A 17,355-nucleotide genomic window follows, 5' to 3' on the forward strand; every position below is an offset into this window, starting at 1 on the left:
AATAAGTGACGATACAAATTTAACGATAGCATGAACCTCAAGCATGAACCGAACAGTAAAACAACTTTTTTTTATTATGATAACAGATTAAAACCCCAAACTGTCAGTTGTAAATGGCGGCGTCAAGTAATGTTGCCATACGTATCAAATTATAGTGCTGTTATATAAACGGGATCATTAGCGACCACGCGTCGGTGTTGCCATAATAATGTCGTTACGCGGCCTAATTTACGTGCTAGAATGCCTTATAAATAGCCAAGTTAATTTTCATTGTAGCTTTATAGTATTTTATGCAACAGTTGTATAAGAAGGGTCAAAAAATGCGAGTGGCGTGAGTTGCGATGTGAGCCTTGGCGAACATCGCAATAAGAGACGCCACGAGCATTTTTTGACCTAGTTATACAACGTTGCATACAATACTTTTTCTACGACGACGTAATTTTAAACGAAACACAAAAATTTTCCAATTTATTTTCCAACGCGCGGGAAAATGGCGGCAAATGTATACTTTTTTTTTATAGTATATCTATGGCACCAAACAAAGTAAAGGTGCCAGTTTCCAGGTCAAAAAAAAAAACAACAACAATGCTTTTTTGGCGACATTATAGTACAGTTACACTTTGTAAACAATGCTTTTATAGGCCATAGAGCGTACACTTTTTCAAAGAGTTTAATTATGTATGTACTTATATTAGACTTTTTGGTTATTTAAATGCCAGATTAAAGTAGAGGAGTAGAAAAAATAATAAAATGGTGAATTATAACTTATAAATGGGGTCCTAACCTAACCTTATCCAGCTGATTGAGCTACCGTGAGATTCACAGAGTCCATTACAAATCTTCCTAACAAAACTGGCTGTAATTTGTCTCCTGATTATTTGTGGCTCTGCCCACCCAATTAGAGACTACGGGTGTGAATTTTCATCAAGTCAGTTGGGACATAATCGCCTCGGAAAATAAGCAGCATACAATAAAATAAATACTAAGAATACTTCATACCACCTCCGTTTGATTGAGAAAGCCTATGCCCGCCAGTTATTATTAAAACTATATTGTACACAGATTACCAAAATTAACAAAATAAAAAAATACAAAATGTGGGCTTATTTCTAAAAGAGATCTCTTCCAGCCAAACCCGCATGGTGTGAAAACTGAAAGGACATTAAACGCGGGAAGTTACAAAGTGTACAAATAGAAGTGGGACCGTGGTAACAGTGGGACGTATACAGGCTGTTTATGTATGTTTATGTTAAGTATATGAGTAGGTATTACTATATTAAAATATCACAAAACTATCGCACATAGTTCGAAACATAAACGTAACTATACTTTATACTTACATAAAATTTTAAATTAACAATATAACCGGTGCGATATAACAAACGCGCGACAAGACGGGGGAAGTTGAAAATTTTTAATTTGCGCCGCCGGCCAACTTGTGCAATTTCTGCACACCAGCCGTTCAATTTATCGCGTTTGGGAACCCCCACACGAGCGTGTTGTTAGGTACTTACACATTATGCTCATAACATCACAGCAAATAACTTTAAAGTGATAAAATAAATTTAATAAGCACCTACATTTAAAACTCAGTAATAGACAGAGTTTGAGTCTGATTGTCCGAAAAAGTAAGATGATTCCGTGCGTCGGAGGGAACGTTAAGCCGTTGGCCCCGGCTATTAGCCGTAAAAACACCTCCACCAACCCGCATTGGAGCAGCGTGGTGGAGTATGCTCCATACCCCCTCCGGTTGATTGAGGGGGGCCTGTGCCCAGCAGTGGGACGTGTATTGGCTGTTTATGTTTATGTAATAGACTGAGTTAGGCTTAGTTAACTACTAAGTAATTGTATTTACAGGATTACAGTTTTATTTGTTAGGTTTATCATTAAACAATAACTGATCAATGACCTACGTTATACGACCAATAAACATAGATTTTTCTTGTAATATACTAAATACCTGTCAAATCTGCAGTTCAGGTAAGTGGAACCCGCGAAAACGAGTTAACGCTAGGGAGATGCAATACAATACAATACAAATACACTTTATTGCACCAAAATAAAAAGAAATAATTACAAAAAGTCTCTTAACTAAGTACATGGCAAATGGCGGCCTTATCGCTTAAAGCGATTATATATGATATATTTCTTGGAATATTCATTGATTATAACTTAGCTAATTTACAACAAACAATAGGTATAATACGAATGAGTTATAGCCATGCTTACAAAGACAATATCAGCGGAACAATGTGACTGTTCGTGCTATTATGATCATTGAGAGTTACGGTACCTTTACTGCGCATTTCACAAGTATTTCTTGATTTCATTTTACATGACGCTTCCATCCAGTGGTTGAGCGTTGGGCTCACGATCCGGAGGTCCCGGGTTAGAATCCCGGTGGGGACATATAAAAAAAAATCACTTTGTGGTCCCTAGTTTGGTTAGGACATTACAGGCTGATCACCTGATTGTCCAATAAGTAACGGTGTTCGGAAGGCACGTTAAGCCGTTGGTCCCGGTTACTACTTACTGATGTAAGTAAGTAGTCGTTATGAGCCATGTCAGGGGCCTTTGGCGGCTCAATAGTAACCCTGACAACAGGGTTGATGAGGTCGGTAATTCACCTCACAACCCACACGATAGAAGAAGATTTTACATGTAAACATATTTACTAATACTCCTTTCTTTTATTAAGATTAATCTGTATAGTTGTAAAAATAATATGATGAAATCGGGTTCGTTATAATAATAGGATGAGGCAGATGTCACTGTTGGAGGCGATGGTCGCTCCGGTAAATAAAACTCTTCGAGATGTTAAAGTGGACTGTATTAGAATTAAGAACTAGGAAATATTTACATAAAGTTAGGAGATATAAGAAAACGTGGCTCGTCGGCAAAGTCCGTGGCGTAAAGTCCTGTAATATTGCTATAGGACAAAATATTACAGTAAAAATAATATAGACCTTGATGTTGCCAACAGTCACCATATCTCATCATGTATTTTTTTCCGAAGATCGAACATGAAATTGGAAAAACATCTCCGTGAATAGGGAACAGTGGATGAAGAGAGGCGTACCCTTTGGTTAGCTTGTCTCGGCCTCGGTCCACATAATGACATAATAAATCGGCGGCGTAATAAAATTGAAAATTCAACAAATTACAACGCGCGGGAATTACAATTGTAATTATGCGTAGTAAACAAGAATAATCTCGTTATTGAATCTCATTACGAGGAACAAAGTTTTAATTGCGCCCGTGTACACACGTCTTAATAAAATTTCTGACAACTTTGCGAGAGCATTTGCTTTGATGTAGGGGTGCGGTCTACACTTTATAATTCTAATATAAAATATCCGCATAAAATAGAAGACGGCCTCCGTGGTCCAGTGGTTGAGCGTTTGGCTCACGATCCGGAGGTCCTGGTGGGGAAATATCACAAAAAATACTTTGTGATCCCTAGTTTGCTTAGAACATTACAGGCTGATCACCTGATTGTCCGAAAGTAAGATGATCCGTGCTTCGGAAGGCACGTTAAGCCGGTGGTCCCGGTTACTACTTACTGATGTGTGTAATCGTCACATGTCAGGGGCCTTTGGCGGCTCTATAGTAACCCTGACGCCAGGGTTGATGAGGTTGGTAATCCACCGCACAATCCACACGAGAGAAGAATAATAGAAGACGGATTTCATATAAAAAGTTGGTAGAAGTAGGTGTTATCTTTACTAATTGCGGCCTGTTCCGTCTGCCAGTTAATCAGTCAGTCAGATTCTTCTTTTATATGTGTATTATACATATAGTGTTGCGCCGAAGTGATTTTCGGGGTTTTCCTGTAAGTCTCGAACTGTCTCCGTACCAAATTTTATTTAAATCGGTTCAACGTTTTAAGCAGAGAATGTTGACAATGCATCCTAATGCTCTTTCAGCTTTATGAAGTACCTACCTAACCTATAATACGAACAAATTATAATTTATTCAATGTCTACGCGTATCTTTTGATGCGAGTAACTTTTCTAACTTACCTTCTTACCTTTACGCGCTTATTAAAAGTAATTCCTTACTTAGTTACCTGAGTTTTTAAGCTCACATATTAGGCTCATTTTACCGTCTTTGTAAACAGTTAACAATGTAAAAAAGGGGCTTTATTTGAAAAGTTTATTATTCGAAATATGAATAGGTAGTCAAATGTTTTTTAATTAGATATTCGGTTCTCCGGTTTTACTGTATGTAGATTTTACTGTATATTTTATAAAAGTAAATAAACATTTTACGTTATTTTTGTTACGTAAATTTACAAACAGTTAAGTACTTACATAATTTCTGCATACTTTTTTGTTTAAGTTTCCGGAAATCCTTGTCTATATAGTGTGGTATAGATAATATAGCAATTGCGTTGCATTGTTAGATGTATTAGACCTTATATCATGCTTTTTAGAGTTAACGTTCTTATGCACAAAAAAACTACCTACCTTACCAAATAAAAAGCAAAATTGAATTACATGTAGGTAAAACAGCTAGTGGCAGAAAAGAAAATGCCCAAAGTGTATTTTTTTAAGAAAATTAAACAACACTTAGGGACATTTACGTCACATTTTACTACCAAAAGAAAAAGACCTTCACGAACTTACGTACCTTTGTGGTTCGTTTTTTTCTTGAAGTACTTTGTTTTACTTTTAAGGAAGAATCGACCTTCGTTCAGTTTCAGTGCCATAATACGTTTGAGATATAAGTATTCTGATACAATAGACCGCCATAAGATTATATTATATTATTAAGAATCGGCGTGCGTAAATGAAACGATTGTTGAATGTGGAGGAAGCACGAGTAGTGTGTTAGGATCAAAGCAAATGGAATTCCATAGTCTCTGCTTACCCCGGTGGGAAACTGCTTACCCCGGTGGGCAATAGCGTGAGTTTATGTATGTATGTATATTCTTAAGATTCGTAGGATAAATCCTACCCGAATTCCCAATGCCCGTTTCACCAATCGCTGTGAAAGTAACTGCCTAATTGAGTATCTGCCGGATAAATTCTATATAGGCTATCAAACTCACAAAAAAAAGTAAATAAATAACATTTAACATAAGCACACGACTATATTTCCAACTGGGGTTGACACTGGTATATCGGAAGATGATCTAAGGTCCTACACACGATATAAAATAATAAATAAATAAATAAATAAATAAATAAAAATAGTATTATAGTATTATTGCTTCTATGCTGTTCTGGGAGCATATAAAAAAACATAGAACACGTTCAGCTGCTTCTCTTCCCGGGCATGTCGTAAAAACCGACAGAGGGATTGTGTCCTCTAACATGATGGACTAATGTTATGGGCGATAGGCTGATCCCTTATCACCATAAGGTTCATCATATCCATCTTTGGACTTCGTGTCAACAGTGGCTGCAAGTTGTCTTTGATTACTTGTGGCTCTGCCCACCCCATTAGGGATTACGGGCGTGAGTTTATGTATGTATGTGTAGTATTATATCTGTGAATCTTTTACAACAGTACATGAGACTTCACTGAAAGTAATCGAAGAAACTTGTGTTGGGAATGCCTGATGAATAGTTAACCGACTTTGACAATTGACCGTAATGAAAAATTCATTTATTTATTAGTGGTAAGTAGATATATCAATATAAACAAGTAGATTGTCATCTAGTAACATTACCCATACGAAACAATAACAGTACATATTTATATAACAAACGCATTAGAAACTAGAACAATACATACATACCTACTTACCTATGTAAGTATTATAAACGGCACACCATAATTTACCGGGGATTTGACTGCTTACCTGAAGAGTTGACAGGTCCGTTTTTTTTACAGAAGCGACTGCCTATCTGACCTTCCCGCGAAGGGAAAACCAGCCCAATACAGGTTAGGTCACACACCTCCGAAAATGCATTTCTCGGGAATATGCGTTTCCTCACGATGTTTTCCTTCAGCGCTAAGCACGTGATAATCATTTATGATCCAAACATGAATTCGAAAAAAAAATTGACGTTCAATGTTTTAGGCCTGTGCTGGATTCGAACCTGCGACCTCAAAGTGAGAGGCAAGCGTTCTAAAAAGCTGAGCTACCACGTATCTCGGATAATAACTTTAAAGTAAATTAGTAGTAAACTAACAGTCGCTAACATACCGCAACCTCGGGCAACATAATATTATATTGTGTTAGGACAGTTTCACACTTGTACCAATAATAGTTCACAATGCTACTGATATCTGGGGGGTTAAAATGGCCACATTGAAGCAATTCATCTAAGAAAGCAATATTGCTATTTGACATTTTGTTTGCATTGCGCACTTACTTTTATATGCGCAAATGTCAAATTGCAATATTGCTTTCTTAGATGAATTGCTTTGATGTGGCTATTTTAACCCCCCTGTACACACCATCTAATTTTATTTTAACTTATATGTACCTGTCATTTCCTTATCGGCTGAAAAAGAAAGGGACGGGTAATTGACAGGCATACAATTTATGGAACACACGTCATTTTTAGGCAGAAAAAATCCCTTCCAAAATTTTATATTGGCCAATAACCCGACAGAATTCAGTTGACAGCACACGTCAAACGAATTGCATATGCGCGAGAAGCTTATTTTATTCGCCGGCGTTTTTCATTCATTTGAAAATTAACTGTCGTCAATCATCCGTCCCTTTTGCTTTTCGGCGGATTACAAAATGACAGGTATAACTTAAAATAAAATTAGGAGGTGTCTGCAGGAATCGGGACCAATATTAAAGTAAATTACTTAGTAGTAAATTAACAGTCGCGAACATACCGCGACCTCGGGCAACATAATATTATATTGTGTTAGGACTATTTCACACTTATATCAGTAACAGTACACAATAACGAGGCCTTTATTTTACCTCGACCGCAATTTGCGTTAACAATTGAAGTTTATTAAAGGTTAAGTTTTCTGAATAAAACTTATGTCATGTTCGTTTGTTGTAAAATACTTAAAAACTTGAAAGAATATATTTTTATATTTTGACCACTTGTAGTGGCTCAAGATCTGAGTGGCTCAGTTCTTCTTCTTCTCTCGTGTGGGTTGTGAGATCAATAACCGACCTAATCAACCCTGGTTAGGGTTACTAATGAGCCTCCAAAGGCCCCTTACATGGCTCATATAAGGACTACATACTTAGGTAAATAGTAGCTAGAACAGACTCAGATTACTTATGAAAAAAATTTCGTAACGAATTTTCTCAATTGTTGCAGGCACCCATGCCTTTCTACGCGGGAGACCCAAACAGGTTCCCTGCAACGTGGCAAACCGACCCATCACAAGGTAAGGACCATCCACTCAACACCTAATACTATTATTCCTCTACACTCACTACTTAGTAAGTACTAACCAAGTAATTAACTCTCCACAGGTTGGCAAAACCAGTTCATCCAACAACTTCCGACACAGACTGGCCAAACCACCCTAGATTACCAGGGAAACCACACCGCCTACGCCACCTCCCCGCACTACCAAGCCAATACCACGTACACCGTCCAAAACGTCGCTACTACCTTCGACGTCACCAATAACACCTATTACCAGACTCCCGTGCAGTCAGTGCCAGCGCAACGGCCACCATCGAACCGTGGAGCCTACACCCCCGTGCCCAGCCCCAGGGCTCCGCACTACACGGCCGAGTACCAACAACAGTACGCACAACAAGCACCTACACCCGGAACTACCTCCGGCAACGACTCCAGACCAGCCTCAGCTGCCTCCTACCCCAACTCAATACCCACAACTGCTGCACCAGTCTACACCGTCAGCCAGCAAAGCTACGACAGAACTGAATACACCACCGAGCACACAGAAGAATTCAACAACATGAATAACGGAGAAAATGGGACGGGAGATACGAGCAATGATGGAGAGAGACAAGAACAGAACACGCCGAATGGACAGCATTCGGGAAACGCCGAGCCTGGGTACCTGCAGGGGAGCAACGGTCCGCGAGCTTCACTCGATTGTAGCGGGTATCCGGGCGGCTACAACAGCGGACAATATAGGGAAAATGGCCAAGCCAACCAAAACGACTGGCAACAACGCCAGTGGCAGCACAACCAAAGATTACAAAACCAACAAATGCAAAATCAACAGCTACAAAACCAACAACAAATTCAAAACCAACAGCAGCAACAGATGCAAAATCAGCAAATGCAGAATCAACAGCAACAGCTACAAACCCAACAACAACAACTACAAAATCAACAGCAACAACAGCAGTTACAAAATCAGCAACAAATGCAAAATCAAATTCAAAATCACCAAAATCAACTGCAACAAAATCAACAAATGCAGCAGCAAAGACAAGAGGAGTCTGAGCAGCAGATGTTCTCGCAATCAGACAGGGTTAATTTGAATTCGAGACTGAAAACAATGATATTAAACAAACAAAACCATACACGAGACGGCACTAACACGCCGCCTGACAAAGGGGACCCTGGAGAAGGGCCGCCACGGGTGATAGACGATAGAAAAGGCGGAGCTGTGTCCGTCAACGATGACAGGAATACTACCGGTCATTTTTTATCGTATAGCCACCATCTCCGAGATAATTACCGTTTAGGCGAGCAGGCTTATCCTGCCGCTGGTAATTATGCACAAAACGCTCACGCCTATGGCGCGAGTGACTTCGGAGGTGGTGGCCACCACGTATGGGAGGGCGGGACGGAGGTCCCGCGGGGTTATGATAAACACGCTACTACTAAGAACGTATCCAAAACTCCTCAGAAGTTACCATCTTACGCGGATATGAGAGGCCAGTTTGGTACCTACTCGAATGTTCCATATGAAGCGCAAAAATATGCAGAAATTTACGGTAGCGATAGTTTAGGTTATAATCAAGATAATAAAGATTTTCAATCAAAAATGCTAATTGGACCAGTATCGGAAATGAATCAACAAAATTGCGCGCCGTCGCGAGATACAAACGCACAAACGGCAGTTTATGACAGGGAAGCTTACGATGCCAAGTTCAGGCATCCTTCAGCGCCTTTAATTCCTAAGCTTGAATTGCCTGACAATTACCCGAAACAAGAACATCAAAGGATGATGACCCATCACCCGTATCAAAAACAACCTGAAATACCAAATGCGTATAGAGAATATCCCAACGGGATTGTGCCTAGATCGCAGCAAAGCACTGTATTACCACCGATATCAACAATAAAGCAGGAAAACTTTGGTCCTAAACAGCAAAATTACCAAAATTTTCAACAATATCCTTACGAACAGAGAGGCGGACCTACTGATACGTATTCACAAATGCCCCGATTACAAGAAAATGTAGGCTTCCAAAAATACAATAAAAATTACAATCATACACCAGTAAATAAAGAAACAGAAAATCGCTTGAACACTGAAAGAGCTGCTTCGGTAGAACAGCCCAAACCCCCTTACTATATTGAACAGATAAAGTCTGAACATTCTCCTCCTGGACACAAAATATACAAAAATCTGAACTATGGACCACCAAGAAATGAGCCTTATTTATACCCTGGTGAAGGGGGTCCAATTATAATCAAGAATGAAGTTGGTTATGCGTGCTGCCGTCAAGGCTCCACAAAGAAACCACCTCCAGAACATCTGAGAGACGGAGCTTGTCCAGGCCTTCAAACCAAAGACGAAGTTCTAGAAGATGATCCAGAGAACGACAAAGATACAAAAAACCAAAAGCCTGCCACTCCTGGTCCAGATTTATCAAAGACGCCTAGAGAAAACCACTTCAATTATTCAAAGGAATATTTAGACAATTTAGAAAGATTGCGTAATAATTCAAGAACAGAAGTGCCTGACTGCAATTGTTTTCCAGCTGATAAGAATCCTCCAGAACCTGGCAGTTATTACACACATTTAGGTAAGTATAAAGTATATATTTTATTGGATTTGTCATGCAAAGTTAACATTGATAACTCATACGAGCTGTTGTAAAATTACAAAATGCATATAAACTTGGAAACATGCGAAATTGAAATTAACGAAGAATAATATATTTTCAGGAGCAGCATCTACTCTGGCTGAACTACGAAAAGAGCTGGAGGCGAGAACTGGCTTATCAGGAAAAGAACTACGGATAGAGAAGGTCTGCTATACCGGCAAAGAGGGCAAGACCGCACAAGGGTGCCCTATGGCTAAGTGGGTGAGTGTATGGATCGGCCAACATTGATTGCTACCTTTTTCATAAATAGTGGGTATTTATATAGAAACTCGTGTCAAGTCATTCCTTTAAAAACACCTATGTTGTCAGATATACTTCTTGCCAGAAACATGTTCTCCAGTAATAATATTAAACTCGTTCTGTTGCAGGTTATAAGACGCTCCAACTACACAGAGAAAGTTCTAGTGGTGGTCAAATTCAGAAACGGTCACAAATGCGCTACTTCTTGGATTGTAGTGTGCCTGGTTGCTTGGGAGGGGATCCCACAGTCAGAAGCTGATCTAGACTACACTCTGCTGTCACATAAGCTGAACAGATACGGTCTACCGACGACTAGACGGTGCGCGACTAATGAGAATCGGACTTGTGCTTGTCAAGGTAAATAGGTTACTAAATTCGCGCATCTTTGACTGATGAAAGTAACACATACACTTAAAATTTGACATGTTTAGAAATGTTATTAGTTATTGTACCTTGAGTAATAAAAATATGCGTTTCAGAAGCTATACTATAATTCTAATCAATGGACGATACCTGTTTTTTTTTTAAAGTCTTAAAAACATAATTGATGTCTTTTCAGGTCTAGACCCAGAGACATGTGGCGCATCTTACAGTTTCGGCTGCTCCTGGTCCATGTATTACAATGGATGCAAGTACGCCCGTTCAAAAACCGTCCGAAAGTTCCGGCTTTCGGTCAAAACTGAGGAGAGCGAGATCGAAGAACGCATGCATGTGCTGGCCACGTTGCTGAGTCCGCTGTATATGAACCTCGCGCCGAAGTCGTTCGAGAATCAATGCCAATTTGAGAAGGAGGCGTCGGATTGCCGCCTCGGCTTTAAACCTGGTCGACCATTTTCTGGTAAATCACTTTTCAAATTACCCAACAAAATCTCATTCTTTTCATCTAAGTGCCATTACACTTAACCTATATAATATAAAAAGTGACTTTAGAAATTTCTTCAAGATTCCTCTTGGATTTTCTAGGTGTGACAGCATGCATAGACTTCTGCGCGCATGCTCACCGCGACCTCCATAACATGAACAACGGCTGCACGGCTGTGGTAACCCTTGCTAAGCACAGAGCTCTATCCAAGCCTACTGATGAACAACTCCATGTCTTGCCACTGTATGTGCTGGATTCAACAGACGAGTTTGGTTCAAAAGAAGGACAAGAAGATAAGATCAAGAATGGCGCCTTGGAACTCTTGGACAAGTGAGTGGTGATGTAGCACACTTTCTTACCTTTTACTTTGCAAGCTTTACGAACTTTATGTAAATTAAATCTGGAAAACAATTCATAAAGTGCAACTGAGCAACAATTAATGTACGGTTTTCTTGCACTACAGGTACCCAATGGAAGTCAGAGTACGATCCGTGCCCCTCCAACCATGCAGGCGACACGGCAAAAAACGAAAGGACGAAGAAAGCACAGAATCCAACACGGCACACGGCAACGGACAACAAGCAAGCCCTAATAATCAAAAGAAGCCACAGCAATGTTCAACCCCTGCACCGAAAACTCCACAACCTAACGATATCCGAAATAATGCCAGTCCTCGCAGTCAAAACAGTGCGTCACCTCGAGCTTTAACACCAGCTCTGAATCAATCTAATCCGTCAGCGTTCCAGTCTAATAATCCACATTACAACTCGGCATTCATCAATCCTAATATGCATAATCAGTCGCCAAGTTTAATGAATCCAAATTTAAGCAACCCTGCGCTATTAGATATGGCAAGTATGATAGACAACTTTACAGATGCGCAATTACAAAGCAATCAGATTTCTAGTACTGTGTTAGATTCGCCCTATAATCAGTATGACCAAAGTTACAATTTGCATCATCAGAATAGTTTATATAATCCAAATCATGTGCCTCCTATATTAGAAGGAAACTGTCAAAATCCTAATCCTAATCCAAATCAATTGCCAAGTTTTGCGGCTGGTCTGCAAAAAAGAGAGCAACAATTCGATCAAAACCCTGTACCAATAAATAATCCCACTCAAAATCAATGGCCAGACTTTGGTAACGCAGAGATGTTTAACAATGTCGTAAAAGAAGATCCAGACTCAACGACAGCTCATTTAAACATACCACCGAATAATTATAGTCCAGACTCAAGAAGTGAGACAAGTTCAGATCCTGCAGCACAAAAAACTGCAACTGAAACAGATAAACGAAATTCGATACTTGGTGATATTAACAAGATGCCAGATTTTGATATGCCAAGTTCTCCTAGGTTAACAGAAATATCTCAAAAGTCACAAAGTACTCCAGAATCACCAGCCCCATCCCAAATCCCAGAAATGAAATCGCCCAGCAGCGATCCCAACTTGTCACCAGATGTTCGTAAAAGCGTTTGGAAATCTCCCGAATCAAAGAATTGGGATCCTTCTAAACCCAAAGAATCACCAACATCTGAAAATGATAATTCGCTATTTAGAGTCCCAAAAGCTAGACCTCCTTCTAGGTCGCAACATATTAATCCTCCCGAGGTCACAGAAAATTCAACATTTTTAAAACCATATCCACCCTCTGAAAAACCACATTTGGTTCAAGGTTATGATCACCGAAGCCCCTATGATAATAGGATAAATAACCCTAATCCTCAAACATCAGCACCGCAAACTAATTACACTATAAGTCACGAAGACCAGAATATGAGTGCAGCCAATAAACCTGTCCACGAATTCACTGGCAACAACTTTCATCCTGTCAATCAAACGTCATACGGAAATCAAACCTCAATACAAAGTTACGGAAACTATCCACAAATGCCTAATGCTTATTCATTCCCACCAAATCCATATGGACACTTTAACCCTTACGAAAATTCGTATAACGACTACAATAGTTTAGCTTACTATAATGCTGAAAAATATAAGAGAGAGGAGCTTCTTCGAAATCCCCATTGTTACAACTCTTATGGGTACCAATACAATCCCAATTTTGCGCCGAATTTCTATCAAAACCCAAGTCCAAATTGGTGTCAATCATCACCTAACTGGTGTTTATATCCACCACCGTTTTCAATCCCATATCCTCCAGAACCCCCTAAAGCTGAGCCCATTGGTGAAGTGACAGAGTTTACTGACAATTTAGAATGCTTTAAAGATAGTCAGATGGGTGGAGTGGCCATAGCTTTAGGCCACGGTAGTGTTCTATTCGAGTGCGCAAAACACGAAATGCATTCAACAACAGCAGTTAAAACACCAAACAGGATGAATCCCACCAGAATTTCTTTAGTTTTCTATCAGCATCGAAATTTGAATCGACCAAAACATGGTTTGGAGGAGTGGGAAGAAAAGATGAGATTAAAAAAACTGGGCTTGAATCCACCAACACCTGGTACTCCTGGACCAAATTCAAATTCATTATCACCAGCCACAACGCCTGGCCCTGACCAAAGGCCACCAACAATGGCAGAAAAGTGGAAGAAGAATGAAAACACTATACCTGGAGGGTATACATCTTTAGCAGCGTTAGTTGAAGCGACTAACGCGGCTCGGAAGAGTGGTCAAATAAGGATGAGAACTGACACGCAAACGACGATGTCGTGGACTACTCTCTTCCCGATGCATCCGTGCACTGTGACGGGTCCGTACCAAGAGTCGGGCACCTGACATAAGCCTGGCCCGGCGACGGGGCAATGTTCTTCCAACGTCAAACGACGGAGTGACGTCCCTTCCTTAGCTATGTAGGGTCTATGTTGCCTTTCCATTTGTAGGATTCTAATTAGAGAGACGTGCTTTCCAAAAAAATTGTAGTTCCTGGATTTATACATTTTAAGATTTGTGAGCGTTCGGCACAGACTGGTCCTATGTGCTGATTCCCGCGTTTCCTTTCCGCGTTGTTGGAATTGAATACGTTTTACGAAATATTTTTAAAAGTATACCGTACCGAGTGAGTTTTTAATCAAAGATGTAATTTTAAGTTCTATTTTATAGTGTTTATCGCATTTCAACTAGTCTTACGTTACGTTAGTATCGATCGTGTAATGTCCAAGAGTGACCGTAATGTTCGTGTAGATTTTTTTGTATATTCTTGTCGTATTTTAGTTGTACCGTTAACTTGACCATTTGGAATTTAGTATACAGCTGCTGTATAAAATAGTGTCGTTAATTTTGTCTGCATATTTTGTCGGTGTTCTCTAATTAAGCGCGCGACGTGGTCACGTGGTCGTGTGGTCACGTGGTCGTCGTGCGGCGCGATGATCTCATAAACTACTAACCCTACATTAATGTAACTTCAGAACAAAAGTACAAAACATCACAAAAGGTTGTAGAGGCCTGGGGAGCAGCGGACACATTTGGCAATCGTGTTTATTGATATTTTTGTACCTTTGTCTGCGTATAAGTTGTTTTATTTCTATTGTAATTTAATTTACCATTCCTGACGTTCTGATATTGTTTTGGCTTAGTTTAAGTTTGAACCATTGAATCATGGTAGCGCATTGTCGCCGCGTGTATTTTATTACCACAAAGATATGAGTGCTTTTCTATTAGGTTAAGACGTGTGTATTTTTAACTTTTTAGAATATTTAACTTATTTATATTATTGTATTACGTGACCCTTTTATCGAATCATTTTCTTTGTAATAATTTAGTGTTACGGTAGACGTTAATATTTAATATATTTGCTTTACGACTACATTAAATTATTGCAGTTGTTTTATGCATGTTCAGACGCCATCTTTACTTTCACGTCGAGTGCCTGGTTACCTGTACTATGACGTACAGCGAGCGAGCCTTCCAACACCCTTGATGTTCCAACTTCAGTTTACATTCACGGAACTATTTCGGTCTTATTATTTGAAAATAATTTGCAAATCTAATGAACTTTCTTATAACTTAGCGACGATTAAATTCTATAAAATTAGTTACATACAATAAAAGATGAATAATGAAATACATATAAGATAGAGTATTTGCGAAAAGTAAACAATTTCTGGCGCTTGGAAAGATTATAAAGTAGGCATATTATTGAAAAATGAATGAAAGCATACTGAGTGAATAGTTATTAATATATAATTAGAGTTAAGAAAAGTTTGTTTTAAAGATTAAACTATCGATATAGTTTATATTTTTTACGTGTACGTATTTATTGAATGGTAAATTTATCGGGACGAACGTGAAATTATTTATAGGTAAAAGTTTTGTGAGCAAAACTTATAAAAACTAAGCAATAATAGTAGCCACCGGGGTCTTTGTACATTGTAGGAGTGAAAATATTTAAATTAACTAATGGTGCGATAATTCGTCGATCTTATGGTAAAATTTGATGTTTGAACTCTACCAAAATTTGCCTAAAAATGTATTCTGATATTATTTTTTGTATAGCATTGGTATAATGCCCTAAGATCTTTGCCACTTGTTATTTCCAGACGCATCGTATGACATATCAGAAGCAATCAGTTTTAACATTAAGGATACACACACATAACAATTTGTTACTCATATTGATTGCAACTTAAAAAAGAATGGAAAGAGAACATGTTTGTAACAAAAAAGCAGTTGGAACATAATATTAAACATTTTTCAAACTTTGATCATAAACATCTTTAAGAAAAAGTGAACATTCTTTCATAAGTTGTCAACCTTCACCAGCCTGTATTAAATTTTGTACTACAGACAAATTTGACACCAAATTGTAAAATTAAAAACGTAATTAGTAGATGAATGTTCGGCCTGTTGTCTTTTGTATGAGAATGTATCATGTAGAAGCCACTAGAACCTGTGATATATCCATAAATCACGAGTGTATGACTGCTTGTATGTATGTCTTATTGCGTGCGTGGATATTACATTGACGCAATGTTTATTTCGTGTAAAGACCTCAAGTTAGATGAACTAAAATAACTATTAGGGTGTTTAAAAATGAATTCTTAATATTGATTTTGGTTTGTTACGGAATTAATTTAGTTTATTGTCAATGGACAAGTCGAACGTTTTAAAAATTATAACCTTCTTTTTTGAAGTCGGTTTAACTGGATAATGAATTTTGGGATGCAATGAACTAATTTGAGGTCTACAAATGCATTTTTTCTAAACCAAAAACGACCAGTATTGTCAAAATGTAACCAAAAATGTCATGTTTTCAGTTTTGTGGTGAAAATGGGTTATTACCAATGTACATGATTAGGTTACGAAGCGAGATCGCTAATATAACGATATTTTTATTGTCTTCTGCCAAAACAAGAGAGTAATCAAATGTGTCATGTAAATAGAACTACCATTATTTATTAATACAATAATTTAAAAAAAAGATTTGTTTGTTTCTTTGTGACAATCCTTACACCGAAGAACAACACGGGAAAGGAGAAGAAATACGCAGGCGTTCTCCTTTTCGAACGTATAATTATGTCCCCGAGACATGTAGTTCTATAAAGACAATGTGACGTGACGTGTCACACCTTCCCGAAAAGTGGTAAGAAAATGTTGTCTTGACAACCTACTTTTTTTTGACGTGACTTATTGTAGATTTGCCGCAGGTGGCATTAACTACTTGGCCGGAGAAATGAGGAGCGCTGAAGGCTCTCACCCGGTACAACGTTTAAGACAACAGGCCTGAGGGTACTATTGGGCGCGAACCTCGGCTCAGGGCGTCGTCTGAGAGGAAAAATATTTGAAAGAATTAATCGACCCTAGCGGGTCGATAGCGATAAGCGCTGAGGGAAATCGTCGACCACGCCGGCGGGGTCGGTATCTCAACGCTATGGCTACTCCCCTCCGGCCCGTGGAGGCCTGTGTTGCTCTATGCCTTACATACAATTTCCCAATAGGTTATAGAAGAAAATACAAAAGGTTAATTATGAATATATTAGTGTAACTTTACTGCCCAGTAGGTACAAACATGCACATAAACAGCCTATATACGTCCCGCTGCTGGACACAGGCCTCCCCTCAATCAACCGGAGGGGGTACCTATGGAGCATGCACGCTGCTCCACTGCGGGTTGGTGGAGGTGTTTTTACGGCTAATAGCCGGGACTAACGGCTTAATAAGCCTCCGAAGCACGGAATCATTATATTTACAGCGCCACTGGTGACTAGAAGGTACAGAAAAACCTATTTATTTCATGGCAAGTAACAAATCAAACACAGATTTTTACATTTGTTTTATTATCGATATAATTATAAAAATACATTTACTTACCTATTAAG

At 38.9% G+C, this 17,355-nt stretch overlaps 1 protein-coding gene across 2 annotated transcripts in view; it reads left to right on the forward strand.

Moving 5' to 3' along the window:
* The window catches only part of LOC126367001 (DNA N6-methyl adenine demethylase-like), a 141,386-nt gene extending 124,966 nt beyond the window's left edge, over positions 1-16,420 (forward strand). For both annotated transcript variants that reach the window (XM_050010349.1, XM_050010350.1), the window contains exons 4-10: positions 7,248-7,317; positions 7,406-9,892; positions 10,035-10,174; positions 10,342-10,570; positions 10,773-11,051; positions 11,177-11,405; positions 11,539-16,420. In XM_050010349.1, coding sequence (XP_049866306.1) covers positions 7,248-7,317; positions 7,406-9,892; positions 10,035-10,174; positions 10,342-10,570; positions 10,773-11,051; positions 11,177-11,405; positions 11,539-13,816 — 5,712 coding nt within the window. In that variant the 3' untranslated portion in view covers positions 13,817-16,420. The remainder of the gene's footprint in view (positions 1-7,247; positions 7,318-7,405; positions 9,893-10,034; positions 10,175-10,341; positions 10,571-10,772; positions 11,052-11,176; positions 11,406-11,538) is intronic.
* Positions 16,421-17,355: the final 935 nt, after the last annotated feature.

Source organism: Pectinophora gossypiella, chromosome 5 (assembly GCF_024362695.1).
Source record: "Pectinophora gossypiella chromosome 5, ilPecGoss1.1, whole genome shotgun sequence".
NCBI classification, from domain to species: domain Eukaryota; kingdom Metazoa; phylum Arthropoda; class Insecta; order Lepidoptera; family Gelechiidae; genus Pectinophora; species Pectinophora gossypiella.